The 27,794-nt window shown below is 40.5% G+C and overlaps 1 protein-coding gene across 1 annotated transcript in view; it reads left to right on the top strand.

Annotated features, from left to right (window-relative positions):
• The window catches only part of GLA (galactosidase alpha), a 290,628-nt gene that overhangs the window by 147,538 nt on the left and 115,296 nt on the right, over positions 1-27,794 (top strand). Inside the window, exons 4-5 of the mRNA XM_075835636.1 lie at positions 6,922-7,013; positions 8,092-8,253. Of these exons, the coding sequence (XP_075691751.1) occupies positions 6,922-7,013; positions 8,092-8,253 (254 nt within the window). The remainder of the gene's footprint in view (positions 1-6,921; positions 7,014-8,091; positions 8,254-27,794) is intronic.

Here is a 27,794-nt window from a genome sequence, read left to right as displayed (position 1 = left end):
TAGTTACTAGTTCACATTTCCCATAAGTCTACTTTAGATCTGCATAGTTTTTAGAGCATTATTTTATTTTTCTTGGACGTTACAAGGTTTAGAACATGAACGGCAATTTCTCATATTTTTAAGAAAATTTCAAAAGCCTTTTTTTTTAAAATTTCAAAAGCTCTTTTCTTACGGAGGAAACCGCCAAAACTCTCATTGTTGCTCTTATTCACTCTCGTCTTGACTACTGTAACTCATTACTAGTCGGTCTTCCCCTCACTAAACTCTCCCCTCTCCAATCTATCCTCAATGCAGCAGCCAGGCTCATCTTTATGACCAACCGCTACACCAACGCCTCTAATCTGTGCCAGTCACTGCACTGGTTGCCCATCCCCTTCCGAATAAAATTCAAACTTATTACTCTCACCCACAAAGCTCTCCACAGTGCTGCACCTCCTTACATCTCCTCCCTCATCTCTGTCTACCACCCTACTCGGACTCTACGTTCTGCCAACGACCTTAGATTAAAATCCTCCATAATCCGAACCTCCCACTACCGTCTCCAGGATTTCTCTCGTGCTGCACCCGTCCTCTGGAATGTGCTACCCCAGACAATCAGATTAATTCCCAATATCCACAGTTTTAAACGTGCCCTGAAAACACATCTGTTTAGACAGGCCTATAACATTCCCTAATCTGACTCCTTTCCATGGCCCTCCATTTAGATTAGTCATCAGAATAAGATTCCCTCACACTCCTTCTCTTCATGTCCGTCATACACGGATACTGGCTGGTGACCGGCTCATGCAGCTTTATGTTACCACCGCATGTGTATAAAAATGGCCGGACTATTGTACAGAACAAACACTGTTACACTTTGTGTCTCCCTTATGTCCTCATAGATTGTAAGCTCTTGCGAGCAGGGTCCTCACTCCCCAGGTTTGAATTGTAAATGATCTTTGTCACTATGTAATGTCTGATATTGTTTGTTTCATGTTCCCTCTAAATTGTAAAGTGCTGCGTAATATGTTGGCGCTATATAAATAAAGATTATTATTATTATATTATTATAAGGTACCTGTTCAGTTCTGAAGAGGCTTTGAGGGGCCTATGTATTAGAAACCCCCATAAAACACCCCATTTTAAGAACTAGACCCTCAAAGTATTCAAAATAGCATTTAGAAAGTTTTTTAACCCTTCAGGCATTTCACAGGAATTAAAGCAAAGTGGAGGTGAAATTTGCAAATTTCATTTTTCTTGCTGAATTTCAATTTTATTCAATTTTTTTTCTGTAGGTTTTACCAGAGAAACACTACTAAATATGTATTGTCCAGATTCTGCCGTTTTTCGAAATGTCCCACATGTGGCTCTACTGCGCTCGTGGACTAAAACACAAGCCCTAGAAGCAAAGAAGCACCTAGTGGATTTTGGTGCTTCTTTTTTATTAGCATATATTTTAGGCAGCATGCCAGGTTTGGAGAGGTGTTGAGGTGCCAAGACAGTAGGAATCCCCCAAAAGTGACCCCATTTTGGAAACTGCACCCCTCAAGGAATTCATTTATGGTTATTGTTACCATCTTGACCCCGTAGTTTTTTCACAGCGCGTATTTGAATTGGGCTGTGAAATTAAAAGAATGACAATTTTTCCAATAAGATGTCATTTTTGATCAGAATTTCTTATTTTCACAGGGAACAAAATGCCCCATTTTGTTGCCCAATTTGTCCTGAGTGCGGCAATACCCCATTTGTGGTGATAAACTGCCGTTTGGGCCCATGGGAGGACTCAGAAGGAAAGGAGCGCTATGTGTTCTTAGGAGTCAAGATTTTGCTGGATTGGTTTTCGGGTGCCATGTTGCATTTGCAGAGCCCCAGAGGTATCAAAGCAATGGAAACCCACCAGAAGTGACCCCATTTTGGAAACTACACCCCTCAAAGAATTTATTTATGGGTGTTGTGACCATTTAGACCCAACAGTTTTTTCACAGAATTTATTTGAATTGGGCTGTGAATTAAAAAATTTTTTATTTTTTCCAATAAGAGGTAGTTTTAGCTCAAAATTTCTTATTTTCACAAGGAATAAAATACCCCATTTTGTTGCCCAATTTGTCCTGAGTGTGGCAATACCCTATTCGTGGGGATAAACTGCCTATTGGGCCCATGGGAGGGCTCAGAAGGAAAGGACCACCATGTGGCCTACTGGGAATTTTCTGGTGCTAAGTCATGTGTGCAGAAGCCCCTGAGGTATCAGTACAGTTGAAACCCCCCGAGAAGTGACCCCGTTTTAAAAACGACACCCCTTAAGGAATTCATCTAGAGGTGTAGTGAGCATTTTGACCCCACAGGTATTGTGTAAAAGATAATGCGCAGCAGATGGTGCAGACTGAGATTTGCAATTTTCTATATATATGCCATGTCAGTGTCCGATATATTGTGCCCAGCATGTGCCACCGGAGACATACACCCCATAAACTGTAATGTGGGTTCTCCCGGGTACGGCAATACCCTACATGTGGCTGTTATTAGCTGCCTGGGCACACGGCAGGGCTCAGAAGGAAAGGACCACCATTTGGCCTACTCAAGCTTTTCTGGTGCTAAGTCTTGTACGCAGAAGCCCCTAAGGTACCGGTACAGTTGAAACCCCCGAGAAGTGACCCTGTTTTAAAATCTACACCCCTTAAGGCATTCATCTATAGGTGTAGTCAGCATTTTGACCCCACAGGTATTGTGTAAAAGATAATGTGCAGCAGTTGGTGCAGAGTGAAATTTGCAATTTTCTATACATATATGCCAATTCAGTGTCCTATATATTGTGCCCAGCATGCGCCACCGGAGATATACACCTCATAAACTGTAATGTTGGTTCTCCCGGGTACGGCAATACCCTACATGTGGCTGTTATCAGCTGCCTGGGCACACAGCAGGGCTCAGAGGAGAAAGATGAGGAGGGGTAAGCTGTGCGAAGTGGATCAGAGCGAGTAAAACTGGGGTAAAATTAAAAATAAAGGGATGGATGATAAATTTTAAAACACACTTTCATACAGAGCTCTGGTTTTTCGGGACACGTGTCACATTGATATATTGTGTCCTTCCTTATCCCCCTCTTATAGCAGACTCTGCACCTCTTTTGACTTTTTTCCCCTTCTTGCCAGTTTGGGGAACTTCTCCTAAAAAGTGTTGCCCTGGTACGATGCGTGTGGCCTCGCTTCCAGAAGTACTGTAGGGCTTCAGGACTTGATCTGACAAGTCCACCCCTCCCATGTACCTATTGTAGTCCAGGATGCAGTCTGGTTTTGGGGTCTCTGTACTGGTACCTCGTACAGGTACATGGGTACTGGTGTGGCATCTCCCTGGTCTTGTACTTGACACACAATATGTTGCTGCTAGAATGTGCCCTGCTCTCACCTCTTCTTGTTTGCCCAAGCAGAGTCTTAGGGAGGCCTCTCGGGTTTATTCTAGCAGTGCCGCATGCCGCAGGACTTCTGGAAGCGAGGCAGTTGAAGATTGGGAAGCTGGTATAAAAATTATCCAGGTAGAGGTGGTAACCCTGGTCCAGCAGTGGGTGCACCAAATCCCACACAATTTTTGCATTAACTCCCAGTAAGGGGGGGCATTCTGGGGGCTGAATGCTGGTGTCCTTCCCTTCATATATCCTAAACCTGTAGGTATACCCTGATGCTCTCACAGCTTATACATCTTTACGCCATACCTTGCCCTCTTACCCGGCAGGTACTGGCGGAATTGAAGCCTCCCTTTAAAATGTACCAGGGACTCATCAACAGAAATACACTTCTCGGTGGTGTATGCTTGGGAAAACCGGGCACTGAAACGGTCTAATAGGGGTCTCCGTTTATATAAACGGTCAAAACTGGGGTCATCTCGGGGTGGGCACGGCTCATTATCAGTATAATTTAAGAAGCGAAGTATTGCCTCATTTTTATTTTATTTTTTAGTTTCCAGCTCAGTTCTGAAGTTGCTTTTAGGGGCCCATATATTAGACACCCCCATCAAACACCCCATTTCAGAAACTAGACCCCTCAAAGTATTCACAACAGCATATAGAAAGTTTATTAACCCTTTAGGAGTTTCACAGGAATTTAGAGCAAAGTAGAGGTGACATTTAATTAATTTAATTTATTAGGCACCATGTCCGGTTTGAAGAGGTCTTGTGGTGCTAAAACAGTGGAAACCCCCCAAAAGTGACCCCTTTTTGGAAACTAGAGACCTTGAGGAATTCATTGTACTTTTCATGGGGTGCATGCGGCTTTTTGATCAGTTTTTATTCTATTTTTAAGAGGTGTGGTGACTAAAAAACAGCAATTTTACAATTGTTTTTTATTCTATTTTTTTTACTGCGTGCACCGTGCGCTATAAATGACATATTCACTTTATTCTGCGTGGCGATACGATTACGGCGATACCAGATGTTTATAGTTTTATTTTATGTCTTATGGCGTTTGCACAATAAAATACTTTTTGTATAGTATAATTTCTTTTTTGTGTTACCTTATTCTAAGAGCCATAACTGTTTTATTTTTCCATCAGGAAAGTCATGCGAGGACTTATTTTTTGCGTAACGAACTGTAGTTTCGATCAGTACCATTTTTAGGTACATGCGACTTTTTGATCTCTTTTTATTCCATTTTTTGGGAGATGAAGTGACCAAACAATTGTTATTGTGGTACGGTTTATTATTATTTTCTCTTATGGCGTTCACCGCGCGTGATAAATAACGACATCGTTTTGTAGTTCAGGCCGTTACGGACGCGGCGATACCAATTAGTTTATTTGTTTATTTATATATTTTTATTAATAATAAAGGACTGATGAGGGAAAATGGGGGACTTTTACTTTTATTACTTTTAAATCTTTTATTTTCTTATTTTTACACAACTTTTTTTTACACTTTTTTTTACTTTGTCCCACTAGAGGACATGAGGGCAGGAGGCTCTGATCGCTATTCTAATACACTGCACTACATGCGTAGTGCAGTGTATTAGAGCTGTCAGCTGTTCGCTGACAGCAAGCATAGTGGGTCCTGACTTTGTCAGGACCCACTAGGCTTCCGTCGATGGCGTAGCCAGAGTCCATTGTTAGGATTCTGGTTGCCATAGTAGCCATCGCGGCCCGCTATCGTGTAGCTGGCCGGCGATGGCAGCTTAACCCCTAAGAAGCCGCGATCGCTATTGAACGTGGCTTCTAAGGGGTTAATCGGCGGGGACCACCGCGATCGGTCCCTGCACACTAAGCTGTGATAGTCTGCTGTCGGAAACAGCAGGTATCACAGCTCAGACACGCGCCGGGGAAAGATGGCGCCATGTTATCTCTGGTCAGTACTATTACTGACCTGAGCGCGAACGATGCGCTTAGCAGGACGTAATAGTACTGACCTGAGCGCGAAGGGGTTAAGGACTATAGGTTTAGAAAATATAGTTTGTAATTCGATTCAGAATTGGCTCAAGGACCGTATCCAGAGAGTTGTGGTAAATTATTCCTACTCTGAATGGTCCCCGGTTATAAGTGGTGTACCACAGGGGTCAGTGCTGGGACCACTATTATTCAACTTATTTATTAATGATATAGAGGATGGGATTAATAGAACTATTTCTATTTTTGCAGATAACACCAAGCTATGTAATATAGTTCAGTCTATGGAAGATGTTCGTGAATTGCAAGCGGATTTAAACAAACTAAGTGTTTGGGCATCCAGTTGGCAAATGAAGTTTAATGTAGATAAATGTAAAGTTATGCATCTGGGTACCAACAACCTGCATGCATCATATGTCCTAGGGGGAGCTACACTGGGGGAGTCTTGGCTTACCTGCATTACCATCCCGCCGACTACTAGCTGGGCTGTTCTCCCGGCTGTTAGGGAGATCAGTATCCACTAGGGCTGCCATTTATGAGACCGACACCCTCGCATCATCACCCAACTTGGCAATTTTGTTTGGAATGTCAGAAACAAGATTGGCCTTCCTTTTCTTGGATCCCTTTCTACTGCCCCTAACTACATTAACCCAGCTACTTGCCTGATCCTGCTCACCCATGTCTTCACCCTCCAGTTCTAACCCACTAACTGCATGCTCCGTGAGCAGCAAGCTCCGCTCAAGATTGTCTATCTTCCTCAGTGTTGCATTCTGCTCCTCCAGATCTCTAATGCGAGCTTCCAGGTGACCAACATGCTCACATCTGCCACAGAGATATTCACCCTGGAACTCAGGCTCCAGTCGTGCATACATATGGCAAACTGTGCACTGAAGAAAACCTCCAATCCTGCTGTCCATTATCCCAGTTACAAAAAAAAAACAGTGAACGGTTGTTAATGCAAAAGAAAAGAAGAGTACTTACTGGGGCTTTAACTCCTCTTTTTAACTCCGGTTTTGTAACTCCACTTGATATACAAGCCACTTGTTTTACAAGCCCACTAGAGCTGGCTCTCTAGAGCTCTGAGGGCAAATTTATACCACCTGGGACCAGCTAACCCCTCCCCCTAGTCAGCTGCTCAGCAGGAAGTAAGCTGCAAAGAAAAAATGGTTTTAAATTGTGTCACTTTTCCAAACTTCTTTTAGCAAGCAAGCAATCAATTCATATATCACATACAATGGCCCCCCACTTTGTCACACACAACACAGTAAGTCCATCCGGTTTTGTAACTTCACTTGATATACAAACCACTTGTTTTACAAGCCCACTAGAGCTGCTCTTTGTGAGCACCAATCAACGAGCTGCCTTGTGTTCACGGCCCATATATAAAAGGACTATAAGTTAATGTTATAATAAGAATATAATTATCATATGACTCTATAATGTTTGCTCCAAAGACACAAAAAAAAAAAAGCATTTCAGTGACAAACGCTCTTTAACAAGATAATTTTTCCGTTTTTTCACATAAAACTTCTGCTATATGGCTAGACCAACTTGTCAATTGTTTTTGTATTTCTGCAGGTTATCGCCATATGTCTATAGCATTGAACCGCACAGGTAGACATATAGTGTATTCTTGTGAGTGGCCATTTTATTCTCGACGTTTATCAAAGGTAAGGAAAACAAAGTCCTCTTAAAGGGGTTTTTCCATCTTGGACAATAATGGCATATCCACAGGATATACCATAAAAGTCAGATGAGATGCAGGTCCCACCTCTGGGAGCCGCACCTTTCTCTAGAACGGGTCCCCTAAACCCCGGGGGTTTCCTATTTAGGAGGTCGGGATATACCAAAAAAGCTGAGCTACGCTGTTTCCGCAACTCCCGTAGAAGTGAATGGGAGTTACGAAAACAGCTAAGCTGAGCGAGCTACGCTGTTTTCATAGCTATCGAGTTATGGAAGCAGCGTAGCTCAGCATGCACTCGGCTGTTTCCGTAACTCCCGGCCACCTAACCAGGAAGTGGCCGAGAGACAGCGTAGCTGAATAAACTAGAACAGGGTTTAGGGGGCCCCATTCTAGCGATAAGTGTGGGTCCCAGCAGTGGGACCCGCATCTATCGGACTTCAATGGCATATTCTACAGCTATGCCATAATTGTCCAAGATGGGTAAACCCCTATAATGCAAAAAAAGACACGTCCTATAAAAGTTGCTTAACCCCTTGGTGATATGTGACGCAACTGTAGGTGACAGCCGCCAAGGAGGAGTATGGAGCGGGCACACGGGGTGAGCCGCCTCCATACTCAGCGGGTGTCGACTATTAGGCCTTGTTCACGCGTCGTGTAGTTGACGCGTTTTACATGCTGAAAAACGTGTCAAAAACGCATGCTTTAGGCTTTCCATTGACATCAATGGGAAAACACATTGTAGTGCATAAAACGCATTTTTTTAAAAACCGCGCCTAATTCCCATAGTCAATGGGAGTCCTATTTACACGCCCAAAAACTCGCACAAAATGCCTGCATTTTAAGGAGCACTTTACAAAAAACGCTAGCGATTTTGACACGTTTACACGTCGTTTTTTAAGGTCTTTGTAAACAAGGTGTATACTTCACTGCAGTGTAAATGAGCATACAACCACTTAGATGCCACTGTTAATAGCGACCGCGGCATTTAAGCTGTAAGAAAGAGGGGGCAGCCCCCTCTGACAGCCCATCGCCTTTCTTTTTCTTATACATTTTACTTTCTTTAGGTTAATTATACTGAAGTTGCTGAGTACTGTAACTCATGGAGAAATTTTGATGATATTCAAGACTCTTGGACAAGTCTAAAGACAATGATAGATTTCACTGCAGCTTTACAAGATCAACTGGTTCCTGCAGCTGGTCCGGGAGCATGGAATGATCCAGACATGGTTAGTAAGTTGTCATACATCCAACTTTTTAAATAATGCACTATTCTTCATATATCTGTGAATCCCTTTTTCCTCAAATGATTAGACTAGCTTCTAAGAAACGTACTCACTTAGTTTTAATTGACTGTTTACGTTAAGTTGCTGAAAAGATATTTCAACATGACAACCAATATGGCGCTTCTGCAGCAGCTATTTTTTTGTTTCTTTTTGTTGACATAGCAGTGTGAGGAGTTTTTTTCGGGACACGTTGTAGTTTTTAACAGCATCATTTATTGTGCCAAATAATGTGCTGGGAAACTGTAAAAATGTGCAGGTCGCTATTCTGGATGTACATAAAAATTCAGAATAGATAACAGCGGCTTACAACAAACAGCAACAACTTTACAAAGTACCCGTATTGCAATATGAGAGATCTAGATCAAGAAGAGAGTATTTGAGAGAGATCCATTGAAGGCATATAGTATAAAAGCACAAGGAACATTAATGTATTTTTCGTAAGAGAGGACCAGTAAAGCTTTAGGACTTCCAATCTTAACCAGTTACCATAGGGCGTGTAGGTCAATTTAGGGGAGGCAGAGAAGAGGCACGGAAAGCTAGCCATGGTTTCCAAACTTTCAGATTAGTTATCCTGTTTTCTGAGTTCCCAGCTCAGGGCTACTCCATCCTGCATGTAGAGTCCATCTTATACAACCAAGCCTGGAAGGGCGGAGGATCAGTTGACTTCCAGTGGAGTGGAATCAACAACTTGGCCACCGTGATCATTTGAGTAACCAGGTCATTAGATTTGGGGGCGGAAGGTGTTTGATGGAGCCCAAAGGAGGATAAGAGGACCGTTAAGTAGGAACTTTTGTGTTGTGTTTTTTTGTATCGTGTCAGTCACTTTATTCCAAAAGGGTTTGATCAAAGGGCAATCCCACTAAATGTGGGATATGTTACCGACAAGAGTTGTTGGATAGAATCAAATTTATTTTTGTACAAAAAATGAGGTTCTGTACCACCTAGTTATGGTTTTAAAAGAGTTATCCTAGATCCTAACGCATCTAGAAAAGCCATGTGCATGCTTCAAAATAAAGGAGGAATCTTCTTTACTGAAGGTAAGATCGAGTTCCTTCTCCCAGGCTAATATAAAACTAGACTTGGCAGGAGAACCTTCCAAAATCAAACTAGAATATATTTTGGAGAGTAGGCCTTTATGAAAAGCAGGTATGTCTCTAGCCAGGAGGATGCTGGGATATCGGGAAACATTTTGAGAATTATTACTATATTTCTTTGAAACTCAGGGAATGCAGAAAAGGGAAAGTCGTAAGTGTAGTTTCAGGTAGTACGGATTGCAGAGTAGGGGTTGGTGCTGTCTGTAAAAGTTTCAGCTCTATTAGTGTTTCTCATGGAAGACCAGAAATTCTCTGGGGCAGTTGTACAACTTGTGATTGTGGAGCGTAAATAAAGTGGTGTAAGAGGCAAAATTTTCTTAGGCACAGTTGTTAACATTTTTTTGAAACACTATGACCTTGAACACTACACCGTTTAATCCTGGGGCTTATCAAATTTGTAAGACCTTTTTTAAGTGAGGGACACCAAAGTTGGGCTTATAGAACTTGAGAAAGCAAAGCCCTCTCCACTTCCAAAGTCAGAGATGAGTCTTTGAATCTTTTCAGGGAAACCCTGAGCTCAGATGTTTTGCCTAATAGTTGTTCAAAGTGTCGGGAATGCCCATGCTGCCAGAATGAGATTTGGGAATTAAATGTCTGTGTGCTAGTCGTGGTTTCCCAGAGATATCTAGAATTTTTTTTTTTTAATGGAATTAAAGAAAGTGTTTGGTAACTGAATGGGGATAGTTTGAAGCACGTTCAAAATTTGTAGGAAGATGTAAGTCTTCAGGTAGGAATGGAGCAAGGTGTTTTATGTCACATTTGTCAGTCAGGGGTCCAGAAGTGTTAAGAACTTCTGATTTGGAATAATTAACTTTGAAATTCGACACATATCCAAAGGAGTTAAAGGGCTGGGCAATTAAACAAAAAATAATCGAAATTCAGCACAATTAATTGACGTCCTCTTGTGAATTGCGGTTTATCAATTATTTTCTCCCTGTTTAAACTGTATCTGCATCTTTAGGACGCAGATACAGTTGAACCCAATGGTAGAGCAGAGGATCGTAATGCTCTACCATACACTATGTATCGCTGAACGTGAGGCTGTGATGACATCGCCTTTACTAGTCATTGGAACAGGGCTAAGTGAGTATGTATTTTATTATTTTTATCAGCCACTATTGGGGGCAGCTGTGGGGGTATTATACCACGTGGGGGCAGATATGGGGGACTTTATACTGTGTGGGGTGCATCTATTGGAGCATTATAATGTGTGAGGGCAGCTATAGGGACATTATACTGCATGGAAGTCCGTTATGGGGGTCATTATACTGTGTGGAGGGCAGTTATGGGAGCATTCTACTGTGTGGAGGCAGTTATAGGGACATTATAATGTGTGGGGGCAGCTATGGGGCATTATACTCTGTGGGGAGAACTATTAGGAGTACTGTGTGTGGGGCAGTGTCAGGGAATATATTATATACAGTAGTATACAGCAGGCTCAGGGGATAAATATAAATTCAATGGCGTAGCATGCAAGTAGGGGGCGTGGTATACAAAAGGGTGTGGCCTAAATAATCGTTCAATAATCAGAATCGAGGTTCCCATTCAATGAATCACTATTTTGATTTAGGTTGTAGTTGCCCAGCCCTAGGTCTGTAAAACTAGGGGGAACACCTGTTTAGGATTTGTAATTAACAATAAAAGCTCATCTGCAAATGCAGCAGTTTTGTGAATATGCTTTCCCAGTTGTAGACCTGTAATGTTAATAAAAAATATACAAGAAAAATTGGTCCGCTCACCACTCATTCGAAGTAAAGATGCCACTTTCCATGATTATTCGGTGCACGGGCAAGAGAGCTACGTCGGGAGTAGGTAGAAATCCAAGGAAAAAAGTTAGAGGTCCAGCACACGATATGATGTGAAAAAATACAAAACTGTTTATTTAACCGCTTCCCGACCGCCCACTGTATATTCACGTCGGCACTTGCTGGGCTCTGTGCAGTGCCGACGTGAATTCACGGTGGGTGTTAAAAGCACGATCCGGGTGTCTCAGAGTAGCGCTGACACCCGGATCGCGCTGTTATCACCTACCTCTGTTCCCAGAGATATGATCGGGACCTGATTAGTTCAGGTCCCGGTCATGTGATCGCAGGGAAAGTGTGTTGTAGCAACGAACTGGAAAGTTTGTTGCTATAACAAACTGGAAAGTTTGTTGCTACAACAAACTTTCCCGGGGACCGATTGCTGGTGCTGCAGTCGGTTAAAAGGCAGAACCGGGGGCCATATAACGGCCCCCGGGTCTGCCATGCACGACAGCCTATAAGAACCAGCCGGATGCTGGTTCTCATAAGCTTCCTGTCCGTGTGACTCTCAGCGTCACACTGACAGTTTATAATACGTTACACTACCTAGGTAGTGTAATGTATTATAGCAGCGATCAGTGCTGCCAGGCTTCAAGTAAAAAGTAAAAAATAAAGTAATAAAAAAGTTTTATAAAAGTGTAAAAACAAGTTATAAAAGTTACAAAAAGAAATAATGCTTTTTTTTCCTATAATAAGTCTTTTATTATAGGAAAAAAATGAAAATGTTAAAAAAAGTACACATATTTGGTATCACCGCTTTCGTAACGACCCAACCTATAAAACTCTAATATTATTTTTCCCGCACGGTGAACACCGCAAAAAAAATAATTAAAAAACAATGTCAGAATCACTTTTTTTTGGTCATCCACCCTCCAAAAATATAGAATAAAAAGTGATCAAAAAGTCGGATGTACCCAAAAATAGTACCAATAAAAACTACAACCCGTCCCGCAAAAAACAAGCCCTTTTTTGACGGAAAAATATAAAATTATGGCTCTCAGAATATGGTGACACAGAAAATAAATAATTTTATCAAAGTGATTTTATTGCGCAATCGCCACAAAACATAAAAAACCTATATACATATGGTATCGCCGTAATCATACCGACCCGCAGAATAAAGTACAATGTCATTTATACCGCACGGTGAATACTGTAAAAAAAAAAAATACAAAAAACATTGTCAGAATTTATGTTTCTTTGTCACTTTGCTTCCAAAAAAATCTAATAAAAAGTGATAAAAAAAAAATCACATGTACCCTAAAATGATACTAATGAAAAGTACAGATTGTCCCGCAACAAATAAGCCCTCACACAGCTCCGTTGGAGAAAAAATAAAAAAGTTCTGGCTCTCAGAATATGGCGATGCAAAATGTGCAGAGTGTTCCAAAAGCGGATAGGATCAGGCGCCATTTATCAGTGTGACACAGGCCACATATCTGCGAATTATTATTTATGTACCCCATTATTATACCCTCTTATTATGCCCTGATGTACCCCGCACAGCTTACATATACCCCCACATCATAACTGAAATACGAGCAAAACCCCAAACAGAACAGTTACCAAGCAAAATCTGCGCTCCAAAAGCCAAATGGTGTTCCCTCCATTCTGAGCCCCACAGCGTGCCCAAACACCAGCTTACGTCCACATATATGACATTTTATATCCGGAAGAACCCGCTCAACATTGTATGAGGTATTTGTCTTCAGTGGCACAAACTGGGCACAATATATTGTGCATTAAAATGGCATATCAGTGGAAAATTTTAATTTTCACTTTGCACCATCCGCTGCGCATTAACGCCTTGGCGCACCACGACTTAATAGAATGTCGTGGTGCGAGGGGTTATATATGGAGCGGGCTCACGCGCTGCGCCCGCTCCATATTCTGCAGCTGTCAGCTGTGTATTACAGCTGACACCCGGGACTAACGGACAGGAACAGCGATCGCGCTGTTACAGGAGCCTGTAAAATGACATTATACTGCAATACATTAGTATTGCAGTGTATTGTACCAGCGACCTAATGATCGCTCGTTCCAGTCCCCTAAAGGGACTTTTGGGAGGTTTCCACTGTTTTGGTACCTCAGGGGCTTTGCATATGCGACATGACACCCGAAAACCAGTCCAGCTAAATTTGAGCTCCAAAAGCCAAATATTGTTCCTTCCCTCCTGAGTCCTGCCGTGGGTCCAAACAGCAGTTTATTACCACATATGGCGTATTGCTGTAATCAGGACAAATTGCTTTACAAATTTTGGGGTAATTTTTCTCCTTTATTCATTGTAAAAATTAAACATTTCTATGTTTTTTCAGAAAAAAGTAGATTTTCATTTTCATGGCCTAATTCCACTAAATTCAGCAAAAAAACTGTGGGGTCAAAATGCTAACTATACCCCTAGAACAATTCCTTGAGGGGTGTAGTCTTCAAAATGGGGTCAGTTTTGGGGGGATTCCACTGTTTTGCTTACTCCAGGGCGTTGCAAACGCGACATGGAACTGAAAACCAGTCCAGCAAAATCTGCGCTTCAAAATCCAAATGGCGCTCCTTCCCTTCTGAGCTCTGCTGTGGGTCCAAACAGCAGTTTAGTACCACATATGGGGTATTGGCGTAATCGGGAGAAGTAGCTTTACAAGTTCTGGGGTGCTTTTTAATCTTTATTCCTTGCAAATATTATTTTTTTTTAATATTTTTTCAGAAAAAAAGTAGATTTTCACTTTCACAGACAAACTCCAATAAATATAGCAGAAGACCTGTGGGGTCAAGATGCTAACTGTACCCCTAGATAAATTCCTTGAGGTGTGTAGTTTCCAAAACCGTCTCACTTTTGGGGGATTTCCACTGTTTTGGTACCACAAGACCTCTTCAAACCTGACATGGTGCCTAAAATATATTCTAAAAAAAGGAGGCCCCAAAATCCACTAGGTGCTACTTTGCTTCTGAGGCCTGTGTTTGTCGATTATCACACTAGAGCAACGTGTGGGATATTTCTAAAAACTGCAGAATCTGGGCAATAAATATTAAGTTGCATTTCTCGGGTAAAACCTTCTGTGTTACAGAATTTTTTTTATTACAAATGAATTTCAGCAAAAAAAATAAAATTTGTAAATTTCACCTCTACTTTGCTTTAATTCCTGTGAAGCGCCTAATGGGTTAAGAAACTTTCTGAATGATATTTTTAATACTTTGAGGGGTGCAGTTTTTAATATGGGGTGATTTATGGGGTCTATCTAGTACATAATGCCCTCAAAGCCACTTCAGAACTGAACTGGTCCCTGTAAAAATAGCCTTTTGAAATTTTCTTGAAAATGTGAGAAATTGCTGCTAAAGTTCTAAACGTTGTAACGTCCTAGAAAAATAAAATAATGTTCAAAAAACTATGCAAATATAAAGTAGACATATGGAATATATAAAATAGTAACTATTTTGTGTGGTATTACTATCTGTTTTACAAGCAGATACATTTAAAATGAGAAAAATCATAATTTTTGCAAATTTTCTCTAAATTTTGGTATTTTTCACAAATAAGCAATGAATTTATTGACCAAATTTTTCCACTAACATAAAGTACAATATGTCACGAGAAAACAATCTCAGAATCGCTTGAATAGGCAAAAGCATTCCAGAGTTATTAACACATAAATTGACACATGTCAGATTTGAGAAAATGGGGCTGGTCATGAAGGTCAAAATTAGCTCAGTCTTGAAAGGGTTAAGTCAAAATTAAAACAAGAAATTAAAAAATCCCTGGAGAGAACGCCTACGCGTTTCGAACTTTTCAGTTCTTAATCATAGATACTCTCTGCTGTATACAGTCTGCTTTTATGGATCAGATATTGTAAAAAAAATTGGGATATTGGGTGCTTAGAATTAACCCCTTCCAGTTGATTGGCTATTGGGTACACAGTTTCTTTGCACATTTTTAGCAGCATATTAAACAGAATCACAGAAAAGGAGACAAAGTACAATGCAAACCATTGAATAAACAGTATAAGTAAAGCATTCTTTTATATTAGATGCATATGTACTCACCTCTTAAGATTAAAAGATACAAAAAATACAATCTATATCTGTTTCCTGGAAAGTTGTATCCTTTCACAAATTAGTCCATTTATAAATCAGGTCATTGGATAGTGAGGCAAAGGGTGAATGTGCTGCCAAATCAAGCAATTAACCCTTTATGGTACACAAACGTATTATTATATGGGCAATATCATTAAGGTTGTTTTGAAACCACGTTTAAGGTATCTATGTGAATTGGAATAATATGGAAAGCGAAATTCATTAGATGAACGAATGCAAAAGCTATAGATGGTAATATTAATTAGATTCGGATTTATTACCAATGTACTATAAGGCCTTACTCACACGAACGTGTGCGTTTTGCGCGTGCAAAAAATGATGCGTTTTTTGCGCGTTGCAGTTCTGTATGTCATAAGTGTTTGCTGTGTGGCTGCGTGATTTTCACGCATATGCCATCCTTATGACAAGTGGTTTTGATGTTTAGAAAAAGAAATGAAGGAAGTGGTTTTATTTTTCCCTTCATTTCTTGATCTACTGTTGCGCGAATTACGCACGACACACGGAAGTGCTTCAGTGTGCTGCGCGTGATTTTCACGCACCCATTGACTTCAATGGGTGCGTGATGCCCGAAAAACTCCCAGGTATAGGACATGTCGTGGTTTTACGCAGCGGACACACGCTGCGTGACAATCACGGAATGTCTCAACGGCCCCATTGACTAACATAGGTCCGTGCGACGCGCGTGATTTTCACACGCGTATCACAGACTTTAAACACGTTACTGTGAATAAGGCCTATGGTTAGGGAGTTGATTAACTTGTTTTTATATGGCAAGTGTGAATACAACCCTTTGGAAAGAAAGTTGCTACGGGCGTATAATCACCTAGGAAAGATATATTAAACAGAAAATACCAAACTGTTTCTCCACACTGTCCAAACACATCCCTATATGTGAATAAAGCACAGAAGATCAAGAGACAAGTATACAAAGACATATACACATAGGAAAATATTTTACATGTATAGATGCCTCAATCCTATCCAGAGAATACATAGCAGTTTACTGGAAATATAGGCATAAACTCAATACAAAATCCGTATAAAGTTATTTCAAAGTATACACACACACTTATGTAAATATGTAGTATTTAGTATAAAGCCATCTCAAGATATGTATATAAATGCATGAATGCGTTTTAAGGTCAATATGACGATATTTTGAAATACAGAAGTAATTTCAGAAGGCTCCGAAAAGAGAAGAAAATTATCCCCTATAGCAACTGTTAATACAGAAATATTTTGAACGAATTTGAATCGAATTAGATGTTAATCCCTTCCCGACATTTGCCGTATGGGTACGTCATGGAAAGCATTGACTTCCCGCATCTTGCCGTACCCATACGCCAAATGTTTGGGACCGGCTCAGAAGCTGAGCCGGTGCCATCATCACCGGATCTCAGCTGTATCTTACAGCTGACATCCGGCTGTAACGGTGGGGACTGAAATTAGCTGCAATCTCCGCCATTAACCCCTTAAGTGCAGCGCTCAAACGCGATCGCTGCACTTAAGGTGTTCCGGTTGCTGCAATGGCAACCGGAGGCCTAATACTGGCCTCCCGGTCTGCCTAGCACCGAAGCCGGTCAAGATCCGCCCGGCGGCGGAGCCTGATCGGCTTCCGTAGCTGCCGGCAAGATGGCGCCGGGTCAGGAGCTGATCCGGCGTGGTCAGCGGTGGAAGTCAGCTGTGCTGTACAGCTGACATCCACCTGTAACGGCAGGAACCGGAGCTAGCTCCGATCCCTGCCATTAACCCCTTCGATGCAGCAATCGAAAGCGATTACTAGCAGATCGCCAGCCCTGACAGGCAATCAGGGCTGGCGACTACTGTTATGGCAACAGGAGACACAATGGTCTCCTGCTCTGCCATTACGGAAGCCGATTTAGGCCCCGCCGGGAGGCAAAGCCTAATCGGCTTGTTGTCAGTGAATGACTGACAGATCTAATACATTGCACTACATAGGTAGTGCAATGTATTAGAAAAAAAAAAATCTGACTGTTGGACCTTCAAGTCCCCTAGTGGGACTTGAGAAAAAGTGTAAAAATAGTGTAAAAAAAAAGTGCAAAAAATAAAAGTTTCAAGTAATCAAATAAAACACAATCCCCCTTTTACTCTTATCAAGTCCTTTATTATTGAAAAATAATAATAAACCATATGTATTTGGTATCGCCACGACCGTAACGACCTGAGGTATCAAAATATTATATTATTTATTGCACGCGGTGAATAGCGTAAAAAAAAACTTAAAAAACTTTACCAGAGTTTCTGTTTTTTGGTCACTTTGCCCTACAAATATTAGAATAAAAAGTGATCAAAAAGTCGCACGTATCCAAATATGGTACCTATAAAAACTATAGCTTGTCCCGCAAAAAACAAGCCCTCATACACCTCCGTCAACAAAAAAAATTAAAAAGTTATGGTTCTCACAACTTGGCGACAGAAAAAATACATTCTTTTTACAAAAGTAATTTTATTATGCAAAAAGTTGTAAAACATAAAAAAGTGCTATAAATTAGGTATCGCCGGAATTGTACTGACCCGCAGAATAAAGTTAACATGTAATTTATAACGCATGGTGAACGCTGTATAAAAAAACCGTAAAAAGATGTGCCAGAATTGCGTTTTTTTTGTTTACCTGGCATCCCAAAAAATAGGATAAAAGGTGATCAAAAAGTTGCATGTACCCCAAAATGGTACCAATAATAACTACAGCTCGTCCTGCAACAAACCAGCCCTTATACCGCTACTTCTATGAAAAATAAAATTAGTTATGGCTCCAATAAGTCAGGAAATAAAAAAATATGCAGTTGTGCCCGAGGGGAACATTTCTTCTGTTTGAAGAGGCGATTTATCAAGGACCTAAAATTAGAGAACCAGGAAAGGGAGGGCCCAAACATATCCGCTGGAAGCGACGGTGCCCGTATTATACCAGGACAACACTTCCCAGCAAAATTCCCCAAACTGCAAAGGCGCGGAGTGTGGATCAAAAGGGGGATAATAAAGGACGCCATATATCAGTGTGACACCGGCCTGTGCAGAAAGGATTGTGTCACAGCGTAACACATATCTATGGATCATTTTATTGTTTTTTTTTACCCCATTATTATACCACCAGACTATGCCCCTTATATACTCCGCCCGGCTTACATATGCCCTACATTATAAACGGAAACACCAGTAAGACTCTAAACAAAACTGCTACCAAGCAAAATCCACGCTCCAAAAGCCAAATGGCGTTTCCTCCCATCTGAACCCTACAGCCTGCCCAAACAGCAGTTTCCTTCCACATATATGGCACCGTCATACCCGGGAGAACCCTTTTAGCAATTTTTGGGATGTGTGTCTCCAGTGGCATAAGCTGGGCACGACATATTTGCCACTGAACGGCATATCTAGGGAAAAATATAAATTTTTAATTTGCACCATCCACAGCGCATTCATTTATGGAAAAGACCTGTGGGGTGAAAATGCTCACTACACCCCTTAATAAATGCCTTGAGGGGTGCAGTTTCCAAATGGGGTCACTTCTCAGGGGTTTATTTTTATTATTTCACATCTGAGCCTCTGCAGTTGTGAACCAATACTTTGTAAATTGCCAAATTAGGCCTCAATTTTACATGGTACGATTTCACTCCTGAGCCTGTGGATGTAGGGTGTTTCTAATACCAGGAAAGCCAGCATAATACTTAGAGAGCTGTCTTGTTATGGTGGCACAAGCTGGGCACCACATATTGTCCACATATCTGTGGAAAAAAATCCCATTTTCACTCTGCAACATCGAGTTCACGCTAATTTCTACAAAACACCTGCAGGGTTTAGCACGCTCACTACACCCACCTACACTACACTCACTAAATGCATTGAGGGGTGTAGTTTCTAAAATTGGGTCACTTCTGGGGGTTTCCACTGCTTTGGGCCCACAGGCGCCCAGAAACCAATCCAGCAACATCTGCACTCCAAATGGCGGTCCTTCCCTTCTGAGCCCTGCCGTGTGCCCAAACAGCAGTTTATGACCACATATGGGGTATTGCCGTACTCGGGAGAAATTGCTTTACAAATGTTGGGTTCTTTTTTTTTACTTTATTTGTTGCGAAAATTAAAAAATTTGAGCTAAAGCTACGTCTTATTGAAGAAAAAGGATTGTTTTTATTTTCACTGCCCAATTCTAATAAATTCTATGAAACATCTGTGGGGTCAAAATGCTCACTACGCCCCTAGATGAATTCCTCAAGAGGAGTAGTTTCCTAAATGGGCGTTTTAATTGTTGTTTTCCCCTCAGGGGCTTTGCAAATGGGACCTGGCCTCCGCAAACCATTCCTGCTCAATGTGATCTCCAAAAGCCAAATAGCGCTCTTTCCCTTCTAAGCCACGCCGTGTCTCCAAACAGCCGTTTATTACCACATGTGGGGCATTGTTTTACTCGGGAGAAATTGCTTTACAAATTTTGTGATGCTTTTTCTCCTTCAGTCCTTGTGGAAATGAGAAAAAATAAGCTAAACCTACATTTTCTTTGAAAAAATGTAGATTTTTATTATCAGGGCCTACTTCCAATAATTTCTGCAAAAAAACTGTGGGGTCAAATCGCTCACTATACCCCTATATCTCCTCAATGGGTGTAGTCTCCAAAATGGGGTCACTTGTGGGGGGTTTCCACTGTTTTGTCTCCTCAGGGACTTCGTAAATGTGACAAGGCCTCCGCAACCCATTCCTGCTAAATGTGATCTCCAAAAGCCAAATGGCACTCCATCCCTTCGAAGCCCTGCTGTGTGTCCAAACAGCCGTTTATTACCACATGTGGGGTATTGTTTTACTCGGGAGAAATTGCTTTACAAATTTTACGGTGCTTTTTCTCCTTTAGTCGCTAAACCTACATTTTCTTTGAAAAAATGACGATTTTAATTTTCACGTCCTACTTCCAATAATTTCTGTAAAAAACCTGTGCGGTCAAAATGCTCACTGTACCCCTAGATAATTTCCTTGAGGTGTGTAGTTTCCCAGATGGGGTCACTTTTGGGGGATTTTGACTGTTTTGGCACCGCAAGAGCCCTTCAAACCTGACATGGTGCCTAAAATTTATTCTAACAAAAATAAGGCCCCAAAATCCACTAGGTGTTCTTTTGCTTCTGAGGCCGGTGCTTCAGTCCAGTAGCACGCTACGGTCACATGTGGGATATTTCCTAAAACTGCAAAAACTGGGCAACAAATATTGAGTTGCATTTCTCTGGTAAAACCTTCTGTGTTATAAAAAGAATTGTATTAAAAATTTATTTCTGCAAAAAAATATGAAATTTGGAAATTTCACCTCTACTTTGCTATAATTCCTGTGAAATGTGTAAAGGGTTAAGACATTTTCTAAATGCTGTTTTGAATACTTTGAGGGGTGAAGTTTTTAAAATGGGGTGACTTTTTGGGGGTTTCTAATATATAAGGCCCTCAAAGCCACTTCACAACTGAACTGGCCCCTGTAAAAATGGCCTTTTTACATTTTCTTGAAAATGTGAGAAATTGCTGCTAAAGTTCTAAGCCCTGTGATGTCATAGAAAAATAAAAGGATGTTCAAAAAACAATGCCAATCTAAAGTAGACATATGGGGGATGTTAATTCGCAACAATTTTGTGTGGTATAACTGCCTGTCTTACAAGCAGATACATTTAAATTGAGAAAAATGCTAATTTTTGCAATTTTTCGCTAAATTTTGGTGTTTTTCACAATTAAATACTGAACATTTCGAGCAAATTTTGCCAGTAACTTAAGGTCCAATGTGTCACGAGAAAACCGTCTCAGAATCGCTTGGATAGGTGAAAGCATTCTGGAGTTATTACCACATAAAGTGACACATGTCAGATTTGAAAAATGAGGCTCGGTCAGGAAGGTCAAAAGTGGCTAAAGAGTGAAGGGGTTAATGAATATATTATGAACATATTATAAACGAATTTCAATCAAATTTATACTATTGGATATATATTGGATCAGTTATATGATTTGGACTTTTAGAATATCTTCTGTCCATTTTAAACTGTTACATGTCACCTCACTACTTTGGTGGTATTGCAAAAATATGTATTTTAATATTTTATGATATTGTAAAGAAAATTGCACACGAAGGGAATATAATTCCAATTGCTATCAATAGATATACATTAAGTCTGTTCTATAATTTAAACCGTTGGGGAATCTTATTTCCAGTTTAAGTATCCACATAGCTTCTCTATTTTGAAGAATTTTCTTCCAATCCCCCCACTCTTTGGTTTATGGACTCTTTTATATAGGAAAATCTTTCATGGTTTTGGTATTACCATGGTGCACATCAACACAGTGTTTTCAAGTACCTGACACATTGCGTTGTTTTGGATGGTAAATATCTGTTAAATGTTTTCCTTTACGTCTCTTTAATGGTCTTGTAGTGCAACTTACATATTGTAACCGGGATTCTCTCCCGATATTTTTTAATTTCTTGTTTTAATTTTGACTTAAACAGTTTTGTATTTTTTCACATCATATCGTGTGCTGGACCTCTAACTTTTTTCCTTGGATTTCTACCTACTCCCGACGTAGCTCTCCTGCCTGTGCACCGAATAATCATGGAATGATACGTCTTTACTTCGAATGAGAGGTGACCGATTTTTCTTGTATATTTTTTACTTGCTATTGTAGTCGGTGGTCCAGTTTCCCTGCAAACCAGCTCCTACACCATCCACAATATAATTGTCGCCATTTTTCCCTTTGATATCATAACGTTAGATGACTGTGGTCTTTATATTGTATGGACACAAGTTTTTGATTTTAAACTATTTTTGTAAGTCTGATTTTTGTGGATACTACGATGGCTACACTAAATATACAAGAAAAGCTTAATAGAGCAGCTGCTCTTTTTTCAAACCATGCTTTGCCTGCAGGTGAAAACAACCATAATATCTTATCTCTGATGCATGATCTAGAGAAACTATCACTTCAACAGGCTCGAGTATGGTGGGATAGCACTACTTTGCAAACCTATATTGATAAAGCTATGATACCTAGAGGCTTACGCCTGCATAAAACTCCCACCATTAAATATAATGATAATTTTGTTATGGAATGAAATGAAATCCTGTCGGAGTCGTCCACAAGAAAAACTGCAGGAAATTGAACTTTCCACACAACAGATACATCTCTCACTTACAGTGCATAAGGACCATTTCAAATGTGAGGAATTACATTCCAAACTAAAAGAAAATGTTTCTAAACTGGAAGATATGATCATGGAAACTAAACGTTCCAAATTTGAAAGAGACCAAAAAGATTACAATGAAAATTTGGTCTACACATGGCGACAAAACCACAGGGAAAACGCAGTACCTCGACCTATTTTGAAGAAAATATCTAATTCTAGGAGAAATAATAACAAAAAACAACATAGTAAATTTTTCATCTTCAGAATATGACTCCACAGATGCCACTACGGTACTATCAGATTCGGATGGTCTTTCTGAATCATATGAAACCACCAGACACCAACACGGGCAGAGAGGCAATACAGAAACCCAATATAATGGGAATAGATATTTTTTAGGGTCCGGAACAAAAACAAAAAACGCACCAGACGAGCAAGCGTTAAACATGGAACAAAGCAATCGAAGATATCCGGCACGAAAACAGAACAAATAGGTCACTTTTCAGTCTTAAATTTGTCAGCCTCTATTCTTTCAATATAACAGATTAGAGTTCTCAAAAAGGGTCTCAAATTCGTTCCTGATCTTTATCGCACACTGTTGGATGTGAATAAATGTGTGAGATTATTGACAGTAAAAAACATTTTCTGAATTCAGAAGATAACAATTCCACGGATATCAATCCCACAGATGAGCCTGCTCCAGAAATATTGCAGAATGAGTATATGGATCTCAATTTCATGGAACAACTGACTAGTTTAACACTACAATCGTTGTGTGAAGATAACAGACCCCCAATGTAGGAAGCCTGTAAATCTATCAGGTTTCCCAATCCCTCCTTTTATCCCATAAAATCCCGATCCTCTGTTATGGATGATTTTCAGCACCTAGTTGAACAGGCATTGTCAGAGTTCTATAAAGAAAAAACGGAATTAAAGAGAAATTTGACTAAAACACAAGAAAATGCGTTGAAACAGCTAAGGAATAATTATAACATTGTAATTTGGGATTCGGATAAAGGGGGATCAGTGGTAATATTGGATACTACACTTTATGAACGAGAAATTATAACCATGTTGAATGACCAACATACATAAAGAGAACTGAATACTGATCCCACTACAATTTTCAAAGAAAAATTAAATCAATCTCCTGGCCGAAGGACAAGTGAAGTCCATTGTAGACCAAAAGTAAGTGGACTATATGAATAAAGACTTTCCAATTATACCAATTTTTCATGCTTTACCAAAGGTCCAGAAAGATTCATTTCCTCCACCGTTTAGACCTATTCTATCAGGTATGGGCTCTCTCCTACAAAGATTGGGAGCATGGTTGGATAATAAACTACAACCACTAGCTAAAAGGACACCAAGTTACATCAAAGATAGCACTTCAGTCCTGAAGATTATGGACAATCTCCCTTGGCAACCAAGCTACACTTGGCTAACGTGCGATATTACAGCTCTCTATACCTCTATTCCCCATGACAAAGCCCTGATTGCAATGGAACATCATTTGCACAGTTATTCTGACTACGAAGACTCCCTGAAGCAATTCATCTTGATGACAACGGACTTCCTATTGAAACATAATTATTTTTCATTTAATAACAAAAAATGTTAACAGGTCAGGGGTTGCTCCATGGGGGCCAAATTCTCTCCATCGTTGGCCAACATATATGTAGCTTGGTGGGAGGAACAAAACATATATACAACTTCTAATCCTTGTATCATACACAGAAGAAAGAAGAGCTAGTAAGCAAATTTATATATATAAAAAAATATATTATTTTATTGAACACATATAACAAACACTGTTTAAAATCTATGAAGACAAGACCCTAGTATGAGCAGCGGAGCTGAAAATCACAAATGCTGGATGTACAATATGGGTATATAGACTGCATTACAACATTTTAACCCCAAGGGAAATTGTCCCAATCTTAATCAATATACCTTATCACCATGTTCGGTGAATATAAGGAAGAAGGGAATGGAATAAAGTGACAGTGCTACAACATGATATTAATGGCAGCAGTCTTACCCATAGCAGCAAAAGGGGAAATAATTGTCAGTTCTTGCTCCTCCACATGAACCCCAACGCGCGTTTCGCTACAGGTGCTTCCTCAGGGGGGATGTGCGTGTGCGTGTGTGTGTGTGTGTGTGTGTGTGTGTGTCCTGACCATAGAAGCCCTTTAAATAGTCCATGGAGAGTTTTTACTCATCTCATGTGATGAGTAATGGCGCATCGTCGATGGTGCGGCCGGAAGCGAGGCAAACCCCACTTCCGGCTCCAGACACTGTAGCGCACATCCGGATTTCCGACGCGTAACAGGAGTTCCGGATATGCGCAGTGCGCCCTTGGAGACGGAGAGCATCGCCGCTAGCAGCCACATCGGACATAAATACCACATCACTGAAGAGTTGCCAATACTGTAAGTAAAAGAATTATGTACTATAATGTTTACATTTATATGTATCCAGGTCGCACTGAAGATTTAAGTGGCCATTAAAGTCCCAAATCTCTATAACTATGTTTCTAAAATGATCGTATATTATTAATGTGTATTGGTTCGCTATTGGAACCCAAATTGTAATACGGCTAATCATATGCCTGTAATGATAGGGGTAGGGAAACGGACAAGTGAGCCCTAATCTACCCGCCACTCTGTCCCTGCCTACTTGCAACGACCCGCCCTAGGCGACGGGGTACAACTGGGCGGCGGTCCCTACGCTCAGTAAGTGCACGAGACAGACAGACAAGGGTACACAAAGCTAAGGGAAATGGGGCAGTTGCCCACGGCAACACCGTGAGCAACAAGAGAGGTGAACGAGCCGAGTCAAACCAGGAGTGTACGAGGTACCAAACGCAGAGCAGGAGAGTAGTCCGTAAGCCAGGGTCAGTATGGAGCAGGATCAAATAGTCAGGAGCTGTAGCTGGGCCAGGAAACCACACGAGAAGAATCACAAGCAAGGAGGAACAGGAAAGGCAGGTATAAATAGACAGAGGGCGGGAGCTAGCTGAGTCTGGCAAGGCTGCGATAGGCTCTCCCACTCCTAAGCCTGCCATCCTGAGTGGTGGAAGCTGGAGTCAGTCTCAGAGACATAGACTCAGGTGCCGACTGATTACCTATGGGCGTTAACCCCGAAGCTGTGCCTGGCAGAGCCTTTACATTGTCAGTATATTTAAAGGATACTTCTCAATATAATTGAGGTTACGTCTATACAAAAATAATTGTGTATAATAAAGATATATGTAAAATAACAAAAAAATGAAAAGTATAAAAGGGGGAATAATAATAAAATGGAATAATAATGAAGTGATTGAAGTACTACGAAAAGAGAAACAAATTAACCCGTTACATGCGGGGCTCGATTGCGATCTCCGTATGTAGGGGGTTTGTAGCACATCAGCAGCCCCCATGCAATCGTGGGGGCTGCTGATGCTTGTGATGGCATCTGGAGGCCAGGCAACGGCCTCCGGGTCTGCCACGTATGGAAGCCTATGAGGACCAGCCTCTGGCTGGCCCTCGTAGACTAACTGTCCGAGTGACTGTGACGTCACGCTGACAGTTGGAATACGTTACACTACCTAGGTAGTGTAATGTATTCTAGCAGCAATCAAAGCTGCAGGTAAAAAAAATAAAGTGTAAAAAGTAAAAAAAAAGTTCATAAAAATGTTTTATAAAAGTGTAAAAATAAAAAGTTTTGTTTTCCTATAATAAGTCATTTATTATAGGGAAAAAATGAAACCGTTAAAAAAAAAAGTGCACATGTTTGGTATCACCGTGTTCGTAACGAACCAAACTATGAAACTATAATGTACATTTTTCGGCACGGTGAACGCCGCAAACAAAATAAACGGAAAACTGTCAGCATCATTATTCTTTGGTCACCACTCCTCCCGAGGTATAAAATAAAAAGTGATCAAAAAGTCGCATTTACCCCAAAATGGTACCAATAAAAACTACAACCCGTCCCGCAAAAAACAAGACCTCCCACAGCTTTTGACGAAAAAATAAAAAAGTTACGGCTCAGAATAGCGTCTCAGAAAATACATTATTTCATAGAAACGTAATTTTATTGTGCAAACCCTGCAAAACTTTAAAAAAAACTATACACATATGGTATCGGCGTAATCGTACCCACCGGCAGAATAAAGTAAATCTTAATTTATTGCGCACGGTGAACGCTGTAAGAAATAAAGAATTTAAAGCGCCAAAATCGCTGTTTTTTTGGTCACCTTAGCTCTAAAAAAGATCATGTGGGGTCAAAATGCTCACTATTCCCCTAGAAAAATTCCTTGAGGGGTGTAGATTCCAAAATAGGGTCACTTTTGGGGGATTTCCACTGTTTTGGTCCCTCCGGGGTGTTGCAAACCCGACATGGCACTGAAAACCAATCCAGCAGAATCTGCGTTCCAAAATCCAAAAGGCGCTACTTCCCTCCTGAGCCTTGCTGTGGGTCCAAACATCAGTTTATGACCACATTTTGGGTATTGCCGTAATCGGGAGAAATTGCTTTACAAATGTTGGGGTGCTTTTTCTCCTTTATTCCTTGTAAAAATGAAAAAATTATATGTTTCCACAGAAAAATAGGTGATTTTCATCTTCACAGACTAATTCCACAAAATTCTGCAAAAAAACTGTGGGGTCAAAATGCTAACTATACCCCTAGAAAAATGCCTTGAGGGGTGTAGTTTCCAAAATGGGGTCACTTTTTGGGGGTTTCAACTGTTTAGGTACCACAAGACCTCTTCAAACCCGACATGGTGCCTAAAATATATTCCTAAAAAAAAGGAGGCCCCCAAAATCCACTAGGTGCTCCTTTGCTTCTGAGGCCTGTGTTTCAGTCCATTAGGACACTAGGGCCACATGTTGGTTATTTCTAAAATCTGCAGAATCTGGGCAATAAATATTGAGTTGCGTTTCTCTGGTAAAACCTTCTGTATTACAGATTTTTTTTTTATTACAAATGAATTTTGGCAAAAAAAAAAAATGAAATTTGTACATTTCACCTCTACTGTGCCTTAATTCCTGTGAAATGCCTAAAGGGTTAAAATACTTTCTGAATGTGGGTTTTAATACCTTGAGGGGTGCGTTTTTCAAAATGTGGTGATTTATGGGGACTTTCTAATATAGAAGGCCCTCAAAGCCACTTCAGAACTAAACTGGTCCCTGAAAAAATGGCCTATTGAAATTTTCTTGAAAATATGAGAAATTGCTGATAAAGTTCTAAGCCTCGTAACGTCCTAGAAAAATAAAAGTACGTGAAAAAAATTATGCAAACATAAAGTAGACATATGGGGGATGTTAACTAGTAACTATTTTGTGTGGTATTACTATCTGTTTTACAAGC

Source organism: Rhinoderma darwinii, chromosome 8, assembly GCF_050947455.1.
Source record: "Rhinoderma darwinii isolate aRhiDar2 chromosome 8, aRhiDar2.hap1, whole genome shotgun sequence".
Lineage (NCBI taxonomy): Eukaryota > Metazoa > Chordata > Amphibia > Anura > Rhinodermatidae > Rhinoderma > Rhinoderma darwinii.
The sequence above is the reverse complement of the archived record's forward strand: the minus strand, read 5'-3'. Positions and strand labels throughout refer to the sequence as shown.